Source organism: Cygnus atratus, chromosome 13, assembly GCF_013377495.2.
Source record: "Cygnus atratus isolate AKBS03 ecotype Queensland, Australia chromosome 13, CAtr_DNAZoo_HiC_assembly, whole genome shotgun sequence".
In the NCBI taxonomy this organism is placed as follows: Eukaryota; Metazoa; Chordata; class Aves; order Anseriformes; family Anatidae; genus Cygnus; species Cygnus atratus.
The window spans coordinates 706,185-729,881 of NC_066374.1; the positions used below are offsets into that span (position 1 = coordinate 706,185).

Genomic DNA, 23,697 nt, shown 5'->3' on the forward strand with positions numbered 1-23,697 from the left:
GCCCATGAGTATTGTTGAAACTGGGATCTAAAGCAGAATGACAGGTCACTTCTTTCCCCTCACATCTTCAGGTTTGTATGGCACGTGGGGAGGAAAGGGGAATTACTTGAGTCAGTTACCCTCAGGACTGCAGCTCGCAAAAGGTAAGTAAAAAATGGGCATATGTCAAAACTGACAGCTGTATCTGCCTGAAGGGCCTACTACTATCAGCTATAAAACTAATAAAGAGCCAGAGATGGATTGCTAAAGCAGGGAGAAGCAACATCTTGGGTTAATCTGCCCCACGTATAGCACATTTCATGTGTACCTGGGGATAGAATTTCTAGCTTGTAAATAGTAATGCCTCTCCCAAGCCATCATCAAGGCTTCATAATGCAAGGCAGATTCCAAATGACAGGAATTTAACAGTTTGAGTATTAGTCATCCCACAGAATGACTGAGGTAATGGCACACAAATTTTGAAAATGTTCAAAACACATTAAAGCACAATTTTAAATGTAGCTGATCAGTAATAACAATAATTAATACTAAATGTCCCACCATAAATGCACCCGCTGCATGGGGAAGACTGATGCCAAGCAAATCTGGTTTCTTATGCCAGAGGCGTATGAACCTGAAGTCACCATTAGAGTTTTTAATTTTCTGCAATAGTAGCAATTACTCATTTTATGTTTTATGATAATTCATGGGATATAAACACACACACCAATGCACACACATGCATCTGCTTTTGATATTTTGCATATTTTTACCACCACATTTGCAGTATGCCTTTATGAAGTTAGAGGCATATTTATAAGGCAACCTCTGCATTGCCATTAAATGTACAGTGATCCAGAATATTTTCTCAGTTACGCTGCTGCAGGTATAGAGCCAACCATTATCCTGGAGACAATGTTTAAACTGATACCATTGCACTCAGAGATAGACTGTCTTTGCTTTGAATTTCAGATAATAGGTAACTAAAAGCACATTTTGCTGCAGAGTTTGCCTTCCTCTGCAGCTTTTCAGCATGCACAATTTGTGCATTTCTGTTTGCCCTCGCAAAGCCCTCGGAGGGTCCCACTCATTATTTAGCCTGTGTCCACATCATCACCAAGAGCTGCTTCTGCACTTGGCACTAATTGTTACCCTTGCTGACAGTCTCGGCAGAAAAGCCAAGCCTGAGGGCCCTTCGGAGATAGCCTCTCACTCCCATGTTCAATGTACTCTGGAAGGAAATGTATGCATTGATGCTTCCCATGCCATACCTGGACTGTGGGGACAGGAGTTGGTTTTTCATTAGCTCCACTGATACTTTCCAAAAAACAACATTCACAAGAAATCTTTGGAAAATGCAGAATATTTGTGGGGAAAGGGAAAGCTTGCTAGAACTTGCTCGACGTGTGATCTCCTCATTTTTTTGTCCCACTGTATTTGAGCATCTTGCCATCCCTAGCAGCTCTGGGAATCTTTTTTCACCTCTTCTAAGCCACCGTCTGATTTTAAAATCGCTTGCTCACATGTCTAGTCCAGGTTTTACAAAATCAGTGTTGTACAGAAGTTGCTTTATTTCAGTCCTAGCATTTAATGTAGTTCTTTCTTCTCCATATAAAGGATAAACCCTTTCATCTTTGCAGACATTACCTTAATTTCTGCATCTGTCTCTCAAATAGTTTAATGCTTTAAACTCTGCTTCTAACCAAAGGCTTTCCTTAATTAGTTTCCAAGGCAACCATCTTGGCAACAATTCAGATGAACCAACTGCAGGGAGAGGAAGGAAACACACCATCAAAATGAATAGTAATAGCACAATACCACTGTGCAAACAGGCGTTGTACATCACCAGAGACAGCATGATAGTCCTGGTGTCTCATAAGTTCATTTACAAGGGAAGAAGTCCTAACTCAGTAAAAGAACAGCGCAGCACACAGCAGCGTATGTCTTTTTTTTCCCCAGCTGACGAAGCCAGGATTAATGGCCTCAGTGTGTTATGAATCACCCTGTCTGGGGGAGGAAGAGGACCACTGGTGCTTCTCAGGGCTCCTCGTGAACCAAGATGTTCCCAAATGCACTTCATAGAGCACCGAGGTGCTGCAGCTCCAATTTCCAGAGTGGGACTTTTCTTTTTTAGCCCAGAGGTTGGCAGTGTGGTATATGAGACAAGCAACTGATAGCTACAGCCTAGGGGGGGATGTCGCTAATAGGAGGTCCCTAGGTGTGATCCAGAGCTGCAGTGCCTTTGCTGTGGACTACAGATGGATTTGGATCAGGCCCTAATAAACCAAAGTAACATCCCAGTGCAAGTCACTCACTGCTTGTAATTGCACTCATATGCAATTCCTTTCTCTTATCCCACCTTCATACCAGAGCAATGCCATTAGCCTCCCTGGAGTAGATTAAAACTACCAGGGCTAGCCTGGGGTAAATTTATAAAGAACCAGGCCCTATAAATCATCAACTAAGCCTGAAATGTCAATATGCCACAGTATTCAACCAGTAAGATGGAAAACAACATAACAATTTTAGAGGAAATTAATGTTCCCAAGCTTTAAAAAAGTTGATGTTACTATATCAAATTTATGTGTGTGAGACCATGGATGTGCATGTGTAGGAATAATGGAGTATGTACTACTAAAAACTCAATCCTCCAAAATATGTAATGAATAAAATAATATGAAATATGCATACACCTTTAAAAGTACCCTGAGTATTTTTTATCCTGGGAAGATGCATGTAAAGGATCAGAAAGGAAAAATATTGCTGCGACTTCATTACCTCATACGAGTAAAAAGACTTCCCCTGCTGCATAGGCTAAGCCTAGTAAAAATAAATTAACTCTTTGTAATCTCTTTTGGTTCATGATTTATGCACCAAGCTTTACAGGGAGTATTGCAGAGTGCTGTTTATAGCAAAGCAGAATAAACCTTTCAAACTCCTTCAAAGCATTGAAAAGAGCAAATTGAATGCAATCCTAGTCACAGTAAAATTCCATTTACAGAGAAAAAAAAAAAAGAATGGCTACTATTCAGTGTTTTTCAGTCTGCTTGAAGGCAGTGCTCTGCAGTACAAACCCCCCCTCCAAAAGATTCTCCTGTGAGCACTGGGACTGAATTACTGCGACACTTCTGGGTTATATCCAAATAATGGTTTGAAGTGATCCTGACATGCAGTAATGGTTTATATAAGCAGAATTCTGTTTCCAAGGGCTCTTGTTCAATTCCGGGGACTAACACAGGTTTTGCTCTGACACACTGAATAGAGGTGTAGAGAAAATGGGAAGTTTATGTATTTTTAAAATGAAAACTGTGTGTCTCAGTTACCTAATTTCTTCTTCTCTTTCCACGAACTTATATACATCCTATTATATTGAGAACAGCTATGACTGGGGGAGTTTCATTTCCCCTGAAGAATATGAGAAGAAATGAGCATTATTCAAGTTTGTCTGTGATTGCAAGAGTGTACTCTTAAGAACTATTAACATACAATTTCAGAGAAACCCCAAAAGAGACCCAAAAGGCATAAATAGGTATCATTTTCTGTGTCACAGGGATGAGGCATGAAAGGCCACTAACAAGCTGCTTGTTAATGATGAGGATATACCTTCACACTGTATGACTGGGCTGAAGCATTAGTGATTCCTGCAGAGTTTGGAAAATTCTGAGTAAATGTAAGATGGCTATTGTTAATAGTATTTGTGAAAGGGGCTTTAGATGTTGTGAAACTTAGTTAAGGAGGATGGTCTGGAAGTCAGTTTTGATAGTGCTGAATTTGATATATTTAATTTGGTCTTGTAGCTCTACAATGAAAGGATCCACAACCACAGACAGGCAAGGGGGTAGCAGGAGTAAAGAGAACATCTGCAGAGTTGGCCATGAGAATGTTACTGTGATGGAACCCTATTATGTTGGGATAAGAGGTGGTTACCTTGTGGACTGAAGGAAATCTAAACGTGAATGTTGCTAGGTAGAGGCAATTGACTGTAGTGGCACAGCCATGTGCACCTGTTTGCTTAACTGTTCTGAGGTAAGAATTGACTAAGAAACACTGGCATCTTTTAAAGAGGTGTTTGTGTCAGTGCAAAGCATGGTTACCAAGAGCTTACCTACCTGAGCAGTTAACAGAAATTCCTGTTCTTATGGGCTGCCTAGAATATCAGAGTAGAGATAGCAACGCTACATATTCATTCTCAGGTTAGCAAAACCTCATGTCTCTTCTCAGAGGTGCTTGAGCAGCAAGGGATATATTTCCACAGGGCCTTGACTAATGCGTGAGACTTGCCCTTGACTAGGTGAAATGCAAAAAAGTTAAGTATTTCAGAATTTATCAGAAGCAGTATACAATATCAGAATACATAATACAATAATCTTTCTCTGTGTATGTTTCCTATCAGCTAATATAAATTGCAGTTTCTTTGGAAGATCCATGTAGAGAAACAGCCAAGTTGCAGAGTCCCAAATACAGTACCAAAATAATTGTCTTCAAAAAAGGTCATTTGAGCTTTGGGGAAAGTTGCTCAGAAAATTTACAATAAGTCACCATTGTACTCTTCAAAAAATTTCAAAGTGGGGTGTTGCTAAGAATATCAGAATTCCAGAGAAGACATCAAAAAGCATCGCTGCGATCAAAAAGATGATTGAAGTTTGATGGCAAGAGTCCATTGAAAAGCCTCAGACCCAGGTAATTGTCCAACATTACACCAAAAATATGTCAGATCAGAGAACATAACTTAAACCCTTTCATGTCACAGTTGCTGACCTTCTGGTAGTGGCTGACCTGAGAAAGATTATAGCCAAGAAAGAGGGAGGAAGACAAAATATTGAACCAGCAGGACTGGAAGGTGCAACTGATGAGAAGAGTACCACTGCCTGGTTTGCCAGTGCTGAATTAAAGCAATTCTGGCATTCAAGACTAAAAGCTTATTGTGTTTTAACATTTCCTGTACGTGTTTACTTTTGGTTTGTTTTCTGTGAGACGAGGTCTCTGTGAAATTTCATGTGAGTTTTGAAATTAAGGTTTCACAGAGGCTTGAGAAAATACTGGAATCTCTGTGAAATTACCTTGGATGTAAAATCACTTCATTTTGAACATCTTTCAAGATAGGATCTTTCTCAAAGAAAATACTAGAACTATGGGGACAATTAAAATATGGACTCCTTCCTAAAATGATCTGTGTGTGAAAATCATGGCTGCAGATTAACGTATTTCATTGATTTACTTCCCTTATATATGACTCCAAAAATTCCTCCGGAACACAACTGGATTTTTACATTTTAATCTCACTCCAGAAGCCAAAGAATTCACTAATAAAAAATTCTGCAACACATAAGTCTCTTTGGGGAAGCTCTCTGTAGGAACAAATAGCTCCTTCTGAGAACCTCTTGGCAATATAAGGGGCAAAGGTCTGTTGGCCATTTTGGCTCTCTCTTTCTTACACTACAATTTTTTTTTATTTATTTTTTTGTAGCTTTAAAAAGCCCTGTATCTGATCTTGGATTTAGCAGAATATCTTTAAGTGATGAATGATAGCTTAAGTTTTGATTGATTTTTGTGTGAAGGTCTTTGTACTGAAGGACTTGTGAGGAGAGATGCAGTCCTGAGAGATACAACACTGTGCTCATCTGTCAACAGATGAAAACAAAGAAGAGATTTTGATAGAAAGAAAAGGTTATTTCATGAATTTTATTTGGCTTAAAAAGTAAACAATTGTGATTACAAATGTCAGTTACTAGGGATCATGAAACTCTGCATCTCAGTGTCCTCCAGGGTCTGATGCCTTTGCAGTATATGTCTTTTAATAATAACTATGCCATCAGATTAGATAATGTTAAATCACACCAAGGAAAATGAATTTGGGGAAATCAGTACAGGGCACAGAAAATTCACAGAAAACTTTGTCATCACACTGAAAGGAATTAGAAGAAAGTATCACGCCCTCAGAACCTATGTTGCAGTTTGTAATATTTTGCTGAAATAATTTCTTATATACTCTTTTATGCATGACTTAAATGCATGCTCTACTACAGTAGTCTTCAATTAGCAAACGTCATATTCGTTATGGGGAAAAAAAAAGTTTAGCTTTCTGGAGAGAGAAGGAAGTACAATACAGCTTCAGATGTCGCCTTTAATTACCCTCCAAGGACTAATATGCATGACCATCATCTACATGGGGATGGCCTAAAAGTAAAATTTCACTCTTGAAGTGACTAATCATCAAGGAGAAGGGTGACAGAGAGAAAGACACAGAAAAGAGCTAAAGAGGGGAAAACTTTATTAAAATGCTACAGAAGCATCTCAGGTCCTCGCTTCTACCATGCACATTTTTGTCCCTTCCATTAGGAGATTCCTGTCTTCTAGGAGATTATCTGCCATAAAAGATACATTGTGGTAAAGCTGAAATCTGTTTAGCGAAAGTTTTACAGACACATACTAATGATCTGTGCTATAGAGAAAGGTAGGATTATGGTTTTGAGGTGTAGTTAAAAATGTAAATGATGGCAAAAGCATGCAAGTAAAATTCTTAGATCTATACACTGCACAAAAATACAAAACCCAGCAATCCGGACTGTGCATGGATTTATGACATTCCCTAAAGGACAGGAAGCCTCTGAAATGGTGGATAAATTAATCTCAGCCATATATGCAGTTATTTTTATCTGCAACAAATAATACGTGTGTAGAATCTTCATCTTAATATTTAATACATTCTTCATTTAATATTTAACTCAAATTTAATATAGTACTCATTCTTCATATAAATGAAATCGTTGTTTACTGCATATTTTACAGCATCACAATCCCTGGTGGCCAGATTCTCATACCATTAATATTAAGAGAAGAAATAAATCACCTTCACTGGTTTTGCACTATGGTTACTATTATGAGGTTCTGGCCCTTTGTATGAGGAGAGCCACTTCTACTGTAGGTAGAAATGGCTTCATTTCTGTGGGATTAAAGGCAGGATAAGTATTATCTGTTTGGCTGTGACAAGGCCACTGCTAGCTGTGATCTTTGCCACATCCATCCCTCTGGAGCTTCGTACATTTGTGCTGGTGTTATTGGTGTGATAGAAAGAGACAAAATCATAACACCAAAAAGGTGTCAACATGCTATTTCTTATGAATTTACTCAGGGAAGACCTCACCTTGTCTCGTGCTTAGAATCCTCAAAGTGAACTTGCTTATTGTGCAGGAGCTTGCATGTGAATGGGAAAGTGGGGTGGGCAGACACTGCAAACTTACAGCAAAATGGAGGTTACAAGGGATCTTATTTTTACTTTGGCATCTGGTTAGATGAAGAAAATCCTTTTCACTTTTTAGAAGAGCTTCTATTTTCTATTCTATTTATCCTATTCCAGTCTGGAAAATTTACATGACAAGGGGTGACCTGTGCGAAGTAAACATAATGAGGAATGATTATGTATGGCTGTCAAATGCTGTTTCACCAGATCATTTGCCCACATGACAACACTGTAGACAATAATGTTGGTATTAACAATGCACCCTCCTTAGATTACCAAAATGTGGTGGCTGCAAGCCCCATGGGCAGCTCCCACACCACAGCAAGGGGCTGTGTGAGTGGGAAGGGGGCCAGAATAGGACTCTGCATTCTCCAGCTGTAGGACTTCTTCAGTTTCTTCTTTTCTTGATCTACAGAAACAGAGCTGAGATGCAGTGCATTGCAGATGCCACTCAACATAAACTAAGCATCCTTGGTAACGTATTGATGAGAACTTTAGGGGACTTGACTTCAGCTTTTATTGAACTAATTGGACTGTGATGCTCCTTTCTGAAGTGGGTCTTTAAGACCAGATTAGGCAGTGCTACTGGTCCAGTAGGGTGCTGCCACAACTTTTCAATCATTTAATCCAATATCAGGTAGGAGCTGCTCAGATCTGAGATAAGCTTGAAGTAACTCCATCCTCGGAAGTGCAATGGTGCTATCAACAGGGATACGAGCTAGAAAACACCTGACCTGATCACCAGGAGAGCAGACAGTGCTCCACGGCAATTTAGGCTTGCCAGACAGTTGTTGCCATGCTTGACATAGCAAGGGCCTGTTATCCGTGCTGTTCCCACAAAGAGCAATCAACACTGATAGCTGATCCTGATGATTCTGTTTAAATTTTTTTAGACCTGTGTCCATTTTTCTATTTTGCGTGTTTGCTGCTGAAAAGCAAGCGTCATGCCATCATTGCTGGCATTTGCACACTGCTTTGAAGGCAAAGGTGTCACAACTGTATTTCGAAAGCAAGTCCTAGTGGAACATTACTGCTCATGTGGAGGTAGCTAAGCTCTCCTGTCCTCAGAAACTTACATGTATGCTTAAAAATGAGAAGACATGCTAACATGCTTGAAGTTAATCGTGGGCTTTTTGCAAAATTGGGACCCAAATTAATGTATGAATAACCTCAACAAAGATGACAAAATCCTTATTTACTCTGAGCTTTTAGGAAATCTAATTTTTCTTGCTGCCTTTTTAAAACCTAGGAAAAAAGAGTTCTGGACTTAAACTGCCTCATTGTTCCCAGATATGTTAGAAATGGAAAGACACAGTGCAGCAGGTCAGATCTCTGCCTGTCATTCCATTTAAGTGGCATATTTGTGCAACTTGTCAGGAGTGAAAAGCACAGGAAAAATCTTTAGACCTTCTTTGTGGCAATACTGCCTGTCAACATCAGTATTTTATGTTATGGGAAGATCTAATAGACTCATAAAATATCAGGGTTTTGAGCTGTAGAACAGGTAGTCTGTACTTTTGTGATCTAATTTCTTTTCTTTCTTCTTTCATTTGTAAATAAAGGATGATAAATAGCTTTGATTAAAAAGACTAAACTGACCAGATGGCAATGGATTCAAATGAAAGGAAGATGAGCTCCAAACAGGTATTAATTGGACATGGTAGTTTTCCTTTCACTGCTGCCAAAATCATAATAGCCACTTCTCTACATAAAAATGCAAGCATATCCTCTTAGCTTGTACTTTTCAATGACTCTTTTCAAAATCAAAGCCCACAGAGACACAACTGCAGTAGCATTTCTAGACCTTTTCTGATTTGGCATGTTTTAGTGTAGAATTCTAAAGATATTACTGCCTTCACCTCTGCCTTTACTGGTGAGATTTGCCTTCAGGAATCCCAGGTCCCAGTGGCAAAGTTTGGAGCGATGAAGACTCACCTTGGTAGAGGTAGAGAAGTATCAAGTTAGGGAACATTTGGGCTTGATAAGTGGAGATAAAGTTAGGGAACAACGGGCTTGATAAGTGGAGATAAAGGTGGCTGAAAACTGACCGAATTCCTGGGCTTTGTGATCAGCAATACCAAATCCAGCTGGAGACTAGTTACTAGTGGAGTACCCCAAGGGTACTGGGGCCAGTATTGCTTAAACTCTCTATTAATGATCCAAGTGATAGGACAGAGTGTACTCTCAGCAAGTTTGCAGATAATACAAAACTGGGAGGAGTGTTTGATAGGAAGAATAACACCATACACCAGTACACACTGGGTAGAGCCTTCCTGGCTGGGAAGCAGCTCTGCAGAAAAGCGTCTAGAGATCATGTCAGACAAGTTGAACACTGCAAGGGTAGTCAGACACTGAAACAAGTTGCCTAAAGGGGTTGTGGAATCTCTGTCTTCAGGGATATTCAAAATGTAGTACAGTCGTGAGCAGCCTGCTCCAGCTGCCCTGCTGTGAGCAAGGGTGCTGGAATAGACATTCTCCAGAGGCCCCTGCCAACCTCAGCATGATTTCCTCCATCCATAAGTGAAAAAATATCTTCCCCATCCCTGAATCAAAGACAAACCAATGATACTTTAATATACAAAATACGCCTGCTCTGCCCCACCTGCCAAGCTTGCACTATTCTTTAATTGCTCCTTTTCTTTTGAGCCCATAGACTCTTTTCTTCCTTCAACCTATTGTTTCCTTTCCTCTGTTCTCTTAGTTCTGTTCACCTTCATGCTCTGTACTTTTACCATTCCAGTTCCTCATCAAGTCTTTGGAGGACTATTCCAGCACAACCCTGGGATCTCTGTTACTACCATTTAAAACAACTTCTGCGCCTTGATCGTCATCTAAGATCTTGCCAGTCTCCTCATCTTAAGAATTTGTCTTACACTCACATTGTTCCCTTCACTCTTAACCCCAACATTTAATTTTCATGGCCAAAAAAAAGCAGATTCTTGTTCTAGACCACAAAATAGCTGTGGTTGTAATTTGAGTAGGGAATAAGTCAAAAAGTAGCAGAGTAATTATGGGGTTAGTATTAAAGATATTTCGCTTCCATTTCACTATTATTCCTCTCTGACGTGTATAACCTTTGGACTACTTTGTGAGGGAATCATCACTATTGCTTTAGAACTGTGACGGTGCTCATACCAATTTAACATTAGCCAGCTCAGCTAATCTCTATAATGCTATCTTCAAAAACCGTACAAAAAAATTTAAAGCTAAGGGAAAAAAAATGTAGTTGCCTGTTTGTTACCATGATGACTGATACAGTGAAAACCACGTTGTCTTTATGCTTTCATTCAAAAAATTGCTTCACCAGGGAAATGAAAACTAAAATTGGCGGTGCTGATTTAATTTCTCAAATCTGGCATATTGTTCCATACTTCCAGTAAGCCTGGTGCTGGCCAGCAGTTTATGCCTTTTATTTTAAAACTAGATACATTTTAATTATGTTCCCTGTGGACCTTCTTAATTGATTGGAAACATCCAAAGAGTTAATTAAAAATACAAACTTTTTTGCTCTATATCAAATCTGATGTTATGATCTTTTTATCTACAAGACGAGAATTATGTGTGATCAGAAGTCTGAATTATTCATGATAGTTTCCAGTCTTTTTTTTTCCTCTTCCTTTGTTCAGTATAAAATCTTATAAGCTTTTCTTTCAGTCAAGGTGAAAGCAATATTAAGTCTCGGAAGTGAAACTTACCGAAGACATGTAGCTCTGTGAAATCCTTGTCCTGTAATCCTGGCATTCTATTCACCACCACTATTCAATATCCCACTTTCTATATAAGCTTCACAATATATAAGCAGTTGATGAGATTTATTTGTTATACTCGTGTTTTCCTTCTTCATAAAAAATCTTTATCCATCCCCACGCTCCCATAGGAGTAACCCTGATGGCTGTGATTGTTTCTGCTAGGCTCGCTAATCCAGCAGCTCCCTGCAAGATGCTGGGCAGTTGCTAGAGGGTGGAAAGTGAGGGGGGAGGAGAGTCATCCTCATTAAGATGTAGGGTAGCGTGTGTAGTGAATTTTAACAGCATTGTTAAGATCCAGTTAAATAATTATGAACTAATGTGGTTGATTGTGTGAATAGAAACTCTAGCAGGTCATTTCTGAAAGATGCTTTTTGAATTAAAGCTTGACTGTAGTATGTTGGACCTCTCTATGGGACTAAATAGAATTATTTCTGGCCATTTTGGAGACATGATAACAGAGGAGATGGAAGTTGAGTCTGATCTATGCTAATGAGTCCTACATTTCCTATTTGCAGTATTTCTCCAGATGTCTGTAGCAGCTCCGTGTATGTTTTCCTTGCAGCCTCTGACTTCATCTGTCATGGTATTTTCTCTTAAATAAATGCATTTCTGGATAGAAATGTAAAAGCTTTTGTATTTTTTATCAAGGTTAAAATGGCAAAGAACACTGTTGTTAAGTTCTTTGTCTTTAACCTTTTAAAAAGTAAATCGCTGCCTTAAAGGTGAAATTTAAATAGACAGTTCAGTATGCAAATAGCGCACACACCACATGATCTAAAGGAAGACTGCACATTTCCATAGAAAACAAATGTGAGTGTAGGAAAGCAGATGCTTTCTACCAACAGAGTGTATATACAGTTCTCAAGAGGACCTGAACAGCAATTTATTTTCAGGCTGCTGGAATTAAATGTGAATTTGAAAGAGATGGCATCTATTAAGGACAAGCCAACCCAAAGAGACAATTGGGAACTTAATAGTTTAATCAAGAACTTTAAGGGGCTCCTCAATATATCTAAAGTAAATGACTCAAATGTCATCTGATTTTAGTAAAGACTTAAGTGGTCCATTAAAAAGCATCACCTGATCACTTGACCTGCTCTTAGTGATACAGTCATGGTGTATGGTCAGAATTATGTTTGCTATTTATAACTTTTAGCAGTTTACTCCAGCAAGGTCTGAGTAAGTTGAATTCTGTCCTGACACACACATAATCACCACAATTATTAATTAAATTCTTGCTGCTGGATATTATTCCAGCAGCTGTGGTACTGGATGGATGTTACTGAGGTTATAACCTGAAGAAGGGAATAGTGCTAACTGCAGTGGCATAATCTTGTACAAAGGGTATTGCTGGTGAGCTGACAGCCAGCTGCAGGAACATGGCGAGTGTATTTTTGTCTCCTTTCTGCAAAAGCACAGTGGTGACATGAGCACACAGGATGGCAGAATTCCATCTTCCCACTCATCCCCTTTATCTTTAGACAGTCTGTCTGCTCAGTTCATCCTACTGCTTTTTGTCTCTTCGTGATTCCATTTAATGGCTCCATTTGTACACAGACATGGCCAAGTGGGGTCAGGGAGGGCAAATGTTAGTTTAGTGGGCTGTGCAGCATCATATTTAGTACAAATTTTGACTAAACATGTAGGGTCAAATGCGTCCATTTACACTGGAAGTGACAAGTTTTCAGGCTGTCAAAAGGTAATGAAGGTCACTGCCTATAGTTTTAAGAATTTAACTTTAAGCATTGATACGTGGCAAGGCTTGGCCAGGGCTCTCCTGGCAGGGAGCCCCCAGGACGAGTTGTGCTTTCAGAGCCCTGCTGTGCTCGTACTGTTTAACAAACACTGGACTGTCTCACCTACCTCTCACGTACTCCACAAATAAGGAACAACATAAAAAAGAGTCTACTAAGTGGGTAGATGTAGTGCTGCCTCATTTCAGAGCAGAAATAATTGAAATGATAACAAAAATGAGCATAGTCAGCAGGGAGGCACTATGATGACAAGGGTGAGATTGCCAGGTCATCTCTGCAAGAGGAGTCATCTCAACCTTGAGAGTTACTCTCTTTTGTACAGTGCCCATGTGTTTTAAAAAACACAAATGACTACATCATGTCTCTAAAGTCACAGGTCTGTAATATTCATGCCACCCTTCGATTGGGCGTAGAAGAATGCAAAAATGTTCATTCTCTGGCTTATTTTCCACTAGTTGAGAATCATCCTCATACACTGAATAACATGGAACTTTTTTCTTCACACAGGTTGTAATCCTTGGCAAACATTCTCGAGGCTATCACTACATGTTAGCTAACCTGGTAAGAATTTTTCTTCATTACAAATATAGCTGAGGTTGAGAGGGTAATATATTCTGTTCAGGTTGTGTCAACTTTAATCAGCAAAAGAGGAAATGCATGAATGAGTTCTTGGATTTTGAGAAATGGCTTCAGTAAATACTGGAACCGGTATGTTATAGTTACTTGTACTCAGTTGTGGTCTTTGTTTTATCTAAGCAGCTCATGTCCTCCACTAATTTTAAAATAATAATTTAATTATATGTTTTCCACTAATTTGTGTCCTCATAAATAAGGCACTTGGTAATTGTAGTCTTCTTTACAACATACGAAATTTAGGCACTCCAGGAAAAACAATTGTAAAATATGTATGTATAATATAAGTGTTGAAAACCTGCAAATGAAAACAATAATTCCATCAAGTAAAATGGCTGGACAGATTTAGCCATTCTTTTGTATTACAGAGTGTAGGGTGGTGACAGTGTATGTACTGACCTTCCAGGACAAGACAGCACATTTTTATTTGTACCAGAACTTCTGGCATTGAATCTGAAATTTACTTTCAAGGATGTTTATAATGCCTTCGAAACAACATCTGCTAGATTTCCTTAGAATAAGTATTATATTGTAATCGATCCTTGCAGAAAGACTAATTTTTGATTTTTGTGTCTACGGTGAGTAGAAAAATACTTTTCCAAAGATCACACACTGATGTTAGTAATCCCACTTAGTAGAATATTCTCTATATTCACGTTTTGGTGTGATTAAAACAGAAAAGACTAATTTTTAAATCCCCTTATTTAGTATAAGTACTATACGACTTTAAAATGTGTCATTTTGCATTACAAGAAGCAGTCATGATCTCATTGATTAGACTGTAGAGTTTGCATAGAAGTACAGGGGTTCTTATTCTGGGTTGCCTTTTAGCATGTATAAGCACTGACGTTGAGATAAACGTGACTGCAATCAAGTCACGCTAATCAAAAAGACACCAATTTACTGCCACAGGTATAAATAACAACAGAGTGGGAGAAAATCACACCATTATGTTTGAAAGTGAAATGCTAAGTGATGCTGTGACTGACAGCTGCTTGCCAAGGAGGTGCGTGCTTTGCCTCCCCAGAACAATACGTGTGTTCAGTGGTTTTCTGCTCCCAACATTGAACCTTTGCCGTGCTCCCAACATTGAACCTTTGCCGTACAAAGCTCTTGGACAGGTTTTCAGCATGATGAGGAGAAAAGTGGAAGTAGTACTTCAAGCTTACCCAATGCTTTCTTTCTGACCAGTGAATATTATATGCCACACTGCCACACCACAACAGGACAGTTTTCCATCGCAAAGGTCTGAACAAGAAGACATTTTAAAATTCTGTCCTATGCCACTATCACAATCCCATGTGCTGTCATGATAACAATTGTCTCCTTGGTAGAATATTTTCAGCTAACAAGAAATAAATTCATCAAAGTATTTTGTGCTAAGTTTTTAGCAGGTAAAACTGAACTAAAGAAAAGAGGCTTTGTATGACAATGATTCCTGTTTACTACATGTGTCCTCCCAGGGTTTCACAGACATTGTGCTGGAGAGAGTAATGCATGGAGGTGCCAATGTTACTGGATTTCAGATAGTTAATAATGAAAACCCAATGGTTCAACAGTTTCTACAACGCTGGGTGAGGCTCGATGAAAGGGAGTTCCCAGAAGCCAAAAACTCACCATTAAAGGTATTTATTTTACCTGGATGAGATGAAATGAGTTGCTTTTAATAATTATTTAGGGTTTTTTAACCCCAGGTGTGTATATGCGTGTGATACAGATCCCTGACTGGAATATGTTGCAGTGTTCACTGCACTTCCAGAAGTGAGAAAGAGGCAAAAGTTGTCAGTTGGACACAAGTGCCCACCGCATGGGAGCGAAAAGTAAAAGGCTTGATCTTGCAAATCCTATCATTGTGCAGTGGGGATAAAAACTTAAAACTTGAACATCTTGAGCCAGTCTTGGGGTGCAGGTGTGGGTAATTAGGTTAGTTTTTCAATGCAAACTGTGGGCTGCTGGTCAATTTTAATGCTAACAGAAAATTTCTTGTGAAAAATTAAGTAGCTCTGGATTCACTGAAGGGCCTCTGCTGCCTGCTAGTCACTGCTGAATGTTGCCCTCATAATCTAAACATGTGTTTTCACTGCTGTCCTTTACTGAAATGCTCTGGATATTAGAGCATTTAACCAATGACATTTTCCAATGCAACCAGTAATATTTTCCAAATTTGTTAAGTCCCAAGTTCACTGAAACTGTCCTAGATTAGATGAACTAAAGGTTACTATTATTAGGAGACTTGCAGCATGTTAATATCTCCCACAGATTTGTTCTGCCTCAGCATCTATATGGTAAAGTGGGCGTGCTATTCACTGTCCAATCAAGGAGTGCATCAAGGATGCTCTGGTCAATATTTCAAGTCATAAAATCTTTTAGGATCACTGCATATTATTAATATTCCTATTACATCCTTTCCTTCTCTTATTCTTTTGATTAGACCTGTTCTTTTGCACCAATAGGAATAGTTGAATAAAACCAGGGACTGGTGGGGGATAAGAGGACCTCAGACTACTGATGGGTTTTCAGCAGAAAGCCTGTACAGCTGGTAGCACCAGCTTCTTGGAAGAAGTAAACCAGGGAGAACAAGCTGAGAGAGAATTGAAAAAGATAGGGAAAAAAAGTGTCACTATGAAAAAGGGTAAAAATCCCTCTTTTTAGTTTATAACTAAGAAGGAATTGATGAGTGGTGTGTGGTAATAGTCTTCCAGTAAATAGAAGGTTGGTAGAAAAAAGAATATAATCAGCTATTTTCCAGAATTTCATCACTACCGTAAGCTAAACAATGCTAGAGACTGTTCTCCAGTCCTGCCACCAAGAAACATGGTGTGGCTATGCCCAAGCTGTTAAACTGGTCTAGCTATACCCAAGCTGTTAAAGTGTCTTAGCATCTATAAAGGGTGGCTGCATCCAAACTACCTGTCAGCGAGTCCTGTCCCATGCATGGGAAGCGGTGGGATGCGGGCTGGGCTGGCCCAAGCCACTCTAGGATGGTTCTGGTCACCAAACAACTGTGGTCAGTTGAGTTCAACTGCCCTCACCCAAGTCTTGGCAGAGTTCAATTCTCTAATGTAGGCATAACTCAAACGTCTGCCAAGACGAGGACAGGAAGCAGTCGCTGAATTTGCAATCGAGATGATTTGTAACAAGCACAGAAGAAAAAAAAAAAAGTGGTGTTAAGCACAGTAAAATGTACCATGAGAGGTAAATGGACCCCTTTGACGGTGAGTTTAAAAGCGACAGATTTAACAAACATGTCAGGGATAGTCTATTCTGAGTGGTCCTATTTCAGAAGTGTTGGACCGGATACTTCACTGCAGTCTTTTCCATCCTGGAGGTGGATGTGATTTCGTTGGGGAAGGCAAATTATCTTAATCCCACACCATCCCACAGCCTTGCTGGCATTTCAGAGAAAGCTCAGAAAGGCAAACGGAGGCCCATAAAACTCAGTGTATTGTTCCCTGTTGATTAGGAGCTAGTCCTGCTTTCTAAAGCTTCCTAACAGTGAGGCAGAAGCAAAGGTAAGTATTGTACTAATCTTTAAAGCTCTGAAATATATAAAGTTAACCTGGGAAGATTTTGTTCCACTTGAAAGCAATTTACCTCAAGGGAAAAATTATTCTCTATCCTTAAAAAATAATCTTAAATATATGGTACAAACACAGAGATTACATTACCTTTCCACAAATGTAACACTCATTATAGAAATGTGCACAGTATTTGTCAATCAGACAAAAAGCATACTTAAAAATTGATGTACAATATTTTTGATTAGGAAATAAAATTGCCTAGAGATTAAAGCCCTGATGTTTAATTTATTCTGTATTCTATCAGCCTTTCCCTTCCCTCTCTCTTTTTTCTCTTTGCATGTTCATGCATTTATAAGTAGAATTCAAATAAAGTAGAAAATTAGATAGATCTCTTGGCATGACTTGGAAGGGACTGCATTATGGTTACTGACAATTGACGCAGTCTGCTGAAAAAAATTATCACTGTGTAAGTTTTATGTAGTCCTAGATTGGACAGCTGTTACAAGATTTTTTTTAAGACAAGAACAAATAGTTGTTAAAATCACTATCTGATTCCATATTGTTGTGTGGGATGTGACATATAGTCTTTGATAACTTATTAAAGAGGAGAGGGTGAGCGTTGCAAGGCCAGCACCATGAGAAGATGTAAAGGTAGGCAGAGTCAACAGAATGCCTGTACTAGGTACAGTCAGAGCAAGGACACCCCACACACGCTGAGTAAGGGTTTATAAACTGTTGTCATTTAAAACTCCATAAGAAAGGCTCCTGTAAAGCCTTCATAATGCTACCTTTGTGCTCCTTTTTATCAGATCTGCTTGTCTTGATCTGCACACGCAGTTACGCCTTGTTCTGTTCAGATTTCCTGAAGCTTTGTATCAAACTGAAGATCTTGCAATAAGATGATACACATTTTTAAGAAATTCAGACCACTACTCGTGCCGACCTGCCCTACAGGACAGAACTAACTGCCTCAGAATTTAGGAAGTCTTATCCACAAAGAGAGTGGCTGAGTACGTAGATAGCAGAAGGGCAGGCACACCAGTACACACAGATAGCCCTTCCACTCATCTTTTATTTCCCCTCTTCATTCTCATAGAAAGATGTGGAAGAAATAGGAAAAAAAAATCTCTATGATATTTTGTAGGTGCTATTAAATTTGTAGCATTGGGAGATGTCACCAGATACATATGTCAAGCAATGGATGAAGTTGACAGCAGCATGAACAGGTTGTAAAGGAGTCTTGGGGTTTTGTTGAAGACTTGTTGCTACACAAAGCTTATCACCTTCCTCAGATTTACAGTGTGAGAGAAGTCAGATGGGCAATTACCAAGGAAATGTAAGGCCTAACATGTATTTTGTGATTACTTGCTTGTATATCCGTCTACTAAAAAAAGTTATTTGATCTATTTCCAGCCACAGATGCTACCTAATCAGGATTGTGGTCCAAACGGAAATGATTTATGTTACCTTCGATTCAAAACTGTCTTGGCAATCTTGTTAAAAAAAAAATAAAAATTTTCCAAGCAAATAACAAATATGAGCTCTTCTTTGCTGTTAGTAGCAGCAGGGGCCAGCACGGAATTGCAGATTTTTGTAATGACCTCATTTAGATGAGCAAGCTTCCACTTAAACTTCGTGCAGCTGTAAACTGGTTTTGTTATTTTGCTGTTCTGTACTATGCAAAATGAAAATATTTTTAATTTGTTATTTGAGATAAGTGGAATGGTTTAACAATGTAAAGCATCTGTGGCAAGACAGAGTGCAAGCAAAAGGGCTTGTATGCATGGTTCTTCTAAGAGCATTTTAACTAGAGAAGGACTAGACCTGATAAATCTAGGATGATTCTAAGATTGCAGTTTGTCACCATGTTTTATTTGCATAAATTTTAGTATACGTCTGCACTGACCCATGATGCAGTCCTAGTCATAGCAGAGGCTTTCCGTTACCTGCGAAGGCAGCGTGTTGATGTCTCCAGGAGAGGTAGTGCTGGAGACTGCCTGGCTAACCCTGCAGTACCGTGGAGCCAAGGAATTGATATAGAAAGAGCGCTGAAAATGGTAAGGGCAAACATACCGTGGCTATGGGATATATTCACTAATGGAGCATTGCCCACACATGTAGAGATGTTTATTAAGTTCAACCTTAACAGTAGTGAAAGAATTTGTACCATCTGTTTGAACTTTATGGCAAGTGAGACATTGAAAAGTGTCTTGAAAAGTGCTGCATTTTCCCACCAAAGATAGAAATAAATTAAATTTGAAGTCAAAAGGTGTCAAATGCACAGTGCTCATGTCTCAATACGCACCAGGATGAACCTGACCTAACAAGCTCTGCTGAGACATACAGTCACTGTTGTACTAAGGTAGCCAGCCAGCTTCCAGCAAATGCCAAAAGCAGGCACAGCAACTCCAATCTGGCTGCAAATTATATGCCAGCTACCCTACAAATGCATTTACTCAGTCCACAGTTGATAAAACCTTTTTAGTGACAGATTTGGCTTTCAAAGTCCCTTACACATCTTTAGGTTTTTGGAGATGGGAATAACTTACATATTCTTCCAGACTCTTGAAATCATAAACTGTTTTACAAAGGGTTCAGATCCACTTACTAATAAAAAAAAAATACACTACTACACTACTTAAATGTCATTCTTGATTTGTCTCACTGGATAATTTGGGGTCCAAGGAATTTTGACTGTTTTATGGAGTCCATCCCTATCCATCATAACAAATCTGATTGCACCATCTCTTAACCATAATTAGCGGATCAGTAACCAGCCCTGAACATCTCCAGGGACCATGATTTCACAGTTTCCCTTTGACCAATTTTCCATTAGTCATTCTGTAGCTTCTACAGCATTTTGCTAAATATTAAAGATAATTTACCCCTACTGCAGTTTCAGACTGTTACCCCTTTGCCTAAGATGACAGCTTGTCAGTGTTGATAAGTGATAAATGGAAATATCTTACCCCTTCATACAGGGAAATAAGAAAGATTTTTTCTTTGAAACAAAGTATTTCATACTTCCCCTTAAAATGATTCATGTGAGTAGGTAATGATAATGACTTACCATCTATATACCCATCCATCCAGATTGAGACCAAAGCTCCATAAGCAGTAGAGACAATTGTCTGTGTTCATTCAGAGAAGACATTCATTCCTTTCTCCTACGCTGGGACTGATCTTAAAATAAAGCACTTCCCAGAATGAGCAACGATATGAGATTCTGGTCCATATCACAAATCACTCTATGCCATACTGTGAGGGGTTTAATGGCATGGAATTGTTGCAGGTGCATCACTGATACTCCATTCTGTATCAGCAAACCCAGTGTGACTAAGCATGGCAGAATCAGTCTTTCTTACATTTAACATACATGCAGGGCTAATTTCACTTACGCTTAAATGCAGCTCACTCTGCAGTAGTGAGTCACCAGCTGAGTACTAACTAACAAAGAATATGTACAGCTGAAATGGAGAATTGGGGCTTTTTTATTACAAAGAATACCACTGACTGTGTCAGAACTGCTACAAGTCTCTCATATAGATAAAAATTGTGCTAGAGCTAGTGAGTTCCTGTAAAATGTAACAGAGGAAAAAAAATAGAGTGATTCTGTTATTAAAGCGTTTTGTTGGTTGTTTTTTTTCTGTTTATTGCCTTAAGGTGCAGGTTCAAGGAATGACAGGGAACATCCAGTTCGACACCTATGGGCGGAGAACAAATTACACAATTGATGTGTATGAAATGAAGGCTGCTGGATCAAGGAAGGTGAGTTTCATGATAGGCATTTAAATTCCATACCTTCAGAAATATTTATTTCCAACAAACTAATGGAACTCAAAAATACTATGCAGCCTCTGTAAAAACAGGACCCAGAGGAATCCCTACCTTCTTGCTGTCCTCCAGGAACCTTGTTCTGTTTTGTTCCTGAACCAAATCACTCATCCTGCTTAATATCTTCATAGGTTTCCATTTCAACTTCCAGCACCACTTCTTCCATTAGAAGCCACGTGGAGCTTTTCCACTGCTGAGCATGCTACCTGTTGTCATGTCCCTGTGCTCAGCCCAATCTCCTAAACTCCTCTCCATCTTTCCCTTCCTCTCCATAAGAGGCGTCAGAGCAATAGGGAAGCTGGAGTAAGAGTATTTTAGAAACTTTCTGAAATTAATAGAAAATAATTTGAGTTTTAATTAGGATTTTCACTACTTGTTCTTGTCTCCTAAATAAAGTATAGATCCTAAGTGGCATGATTGGCTAGGTCCCTGTTATAAAAGCAATTTAGGGCAAATTTTCAAAAATAATTAGGTAGGCAAGCTCTCAGGAGTATCAAGAGATGAGTCTGAGTGTATGAGACAGATAAGTCCTGATGATAGACACCTGTTTAGTCACCAGTGAGACTCCTTAAACAATTCTGCACATACTTGATAACAAAATACTTCTGGACATGGCCCAGCCATTCAGCAAGGTTTACAGTGCAGACATAAGTGTTACTGCTGTATTGTGCAGAAATATAAAAACCAGTGTAATAGCATAGCAACGTAGCCACAGCACTATGAAGGTCAGCACAAGCCAGATGACAAATAGTCACCTCATACTCACCGAGGGTTTTGTAACCCACCTCAAAGATTAAGCTACTGTGCCTGCATTGCTAACAGCAGCTGTGCATCTACTCAAAAGTTAGTTCAGACACATCTACAGGTACTGTATGCACTGTCTGAACTGCAGCAGAATATGGATAAACATTTCAAAATCAAATAATTTTACTCAAAGTGCTATGGAGTTTATTTTCTCATCTATAGTTAATCCTTATGCCATGGATAGAGAGGAATTTATTCTACAGGCACCATAACAATCTGAATAGATAGTGAGAATTTAATATGTATTTTCACTTATATTCAGCTTGTATTTATTAAAGCTCATGTAGCCCTGCATAAATGTTACAAAATCATATATTTTGACAGTTCTTGTTATAAATTAATGCACCAGAGTCCGTGTAAAAATATGTAATGACATTAACAATCTCCCTTTTTATAGGCTGGTTATTGGAATGAATATGAAAGATTTGTGCCGTCATTAGATCAGCTGCCCTCTAATGACACTTCATCTGTGGAGAACAGAACTATAGTTGTCACTACCATCTTGGTAAGTTTCATGTTCTTAGTGTGTTTGTGTTTAGGAAATAAGATGCACGGCTCCTGAGATGTGTTAGACACCTCGCCAGGAGGCAAATGTTGAATGCTAAATGACTTCAAGTGACTGAAAAGTTCGGTATCTTCGAGATATGTGCTGAGGGCTTGACAGTGTAAGCTTCTATGTATATCAGTGACTTCACTCACAGGAGTCCCGCTGAGCTCAGCAGTGTGCTTCCCTGCTTCTCAGACACTTGAACTCAGTCAAACGCCTCACATAAGTGAAGTTATGCATGTATGTAAATGATTATTGCAGGGTCTGGCCTTCCTGCTCTAGGGTCACATCTTGCACCCCTCACTCAGGTACAGCTTCTGTAAACTCAACCCCTGTGGACTGAGGAAGGGTGACACAAGGAAGTCTGTAGAGAACTGGAAATGCTCTAGCACTGGGAGTAAAGCTATCTATACCCATGCACTTCCAAAGGAGTACTGCTCTTCCTGTGTCTCGTAAACAGCAGCACCTGTGTCAGTCCCAGTGCCTCTACCAAATGTGTTCTGTGCAGCATTATTTGTGACTTTTATGCCTGTTACGATTCTACTAAGCATGAGCCAATTTTATGCTGTTTCCTGAAGCACTGTATTTTATACTCCTATGAATTTAGTGAGATATAATCAGCATTTCAGCCAGAATTTTCCGAGAAGGCTAAGGGAATTTAGTGACAAAAATCACTGCCAAGGATTTTAGCCTAGCTTACCTTAGGCTGCTTTGAAAATATCCCCATCAGTGCCCCATTCTAGGCCATGGGGGCCTCAGCAAAGTATTTTGATGCTGCAGGTGTTGGGTATGTCAGTTCCTTAAACACTAAAAACTGAATTATTACTGCAGTGATGCTAATCAACTGTCTAATAACGTAGAAATTAGGCCTAATCTTACAGACAATAATGTAACTGTTAAAATTGAATAGTCCTGTTGTCTTCAGTGGGTCCATAGTAGGAATAAAATCTGTAGTATGTCTGACTGTAGGACCATGCCAAGGATTTTCAACCTGCAAAAGTCTGTCTTCCTGATCTCTGTAACAAAGTAGAGAAATATTGTAAATACTTGCCAGTAGTATAAAGTAAGGATAATAACAGCTCTCATTTTGTGTGTTTTAAAGCTGTATTTTACATTCATAGACTTTTGATCTTTACTTTTGTTTCAAAGGAATCACCATATGTAATGTATAAGAAAAACCATGAACAACTAGAAGGGAATGAGAGATATGAAGGATATTGTGTAGACTTAGCTTCTGAAATAGCAAAACATGTTGGAATAAAATACAAACTGTCAATTGTTGGAGATGGGAAATATGGAGCTAGGGACCCTGAGACTAAGATATGGAATGGCATGGTGGGTGAACTGGTCTATGGGGTAAGTTTCTCTTAACCTTCATTTTCATGTTCTTTATTATAAAAAGTTATGCTCAAAATTAATAAACTGTAAAATAAAGGTCATATGTTTGAATACCACTTTTAAAATTCTAGGTATTTCTTTGTAATGCTATTTTTATAGCACGGTTTCCTAACCATTTCTTTGTAGGAAAGTGTCACATTTTGTCACTGTTCTCCAAATCAGAATCCACAAAATGTTGAGAAGTAGCATTGGGCAAATTTCAAGTTCCTTATCTACAGCAGATTTTCCAGTTTGCCCA

At 39.0% G+C, this 23,697-nt stretch overlaps 1 protein-coding gene across 3 annotated transcripts in view; it reads left to right on the plus strand.

The window, feature by feature from the left end:
• GRIA3 (glutamate ionotropic receptor AMPA type subunit 3) overlaps positions 1-23,697 on the plus strand; it is a 154,704-nt gene that overhangs the window by 81,678 nt on the left and 49,329 nt on the right. For all 3 annotated transcript variants that reach the window (XM_035541848.2, XM_050713416.1, XM_035541849.2), the window contains 6 exons: positions 13,230-13,283; positions 14,819-14,980; positions 18,766-18,933; positions 20,540-20,644; positions 21,912-22,019; positions 23,211-23,417. In XM_035541848.2, the coding sequence (XP_035397741.2) occupies positions 13,230-13,283; positions 14,819-14,980; positions 18,766-18,933; positions 20,540-20,644; positions 21,912-22,019; positions 23,211-23,417 (804 nt within the window). The remainder of the gene's footprint in view (positions 1-13,229; positions 13,284-14,818; positions 14,981-18,765; positions 18,934-20,539; positions 20,645-21,911; positions 22,020-23,210; positions 23,418-23,697) is intronic.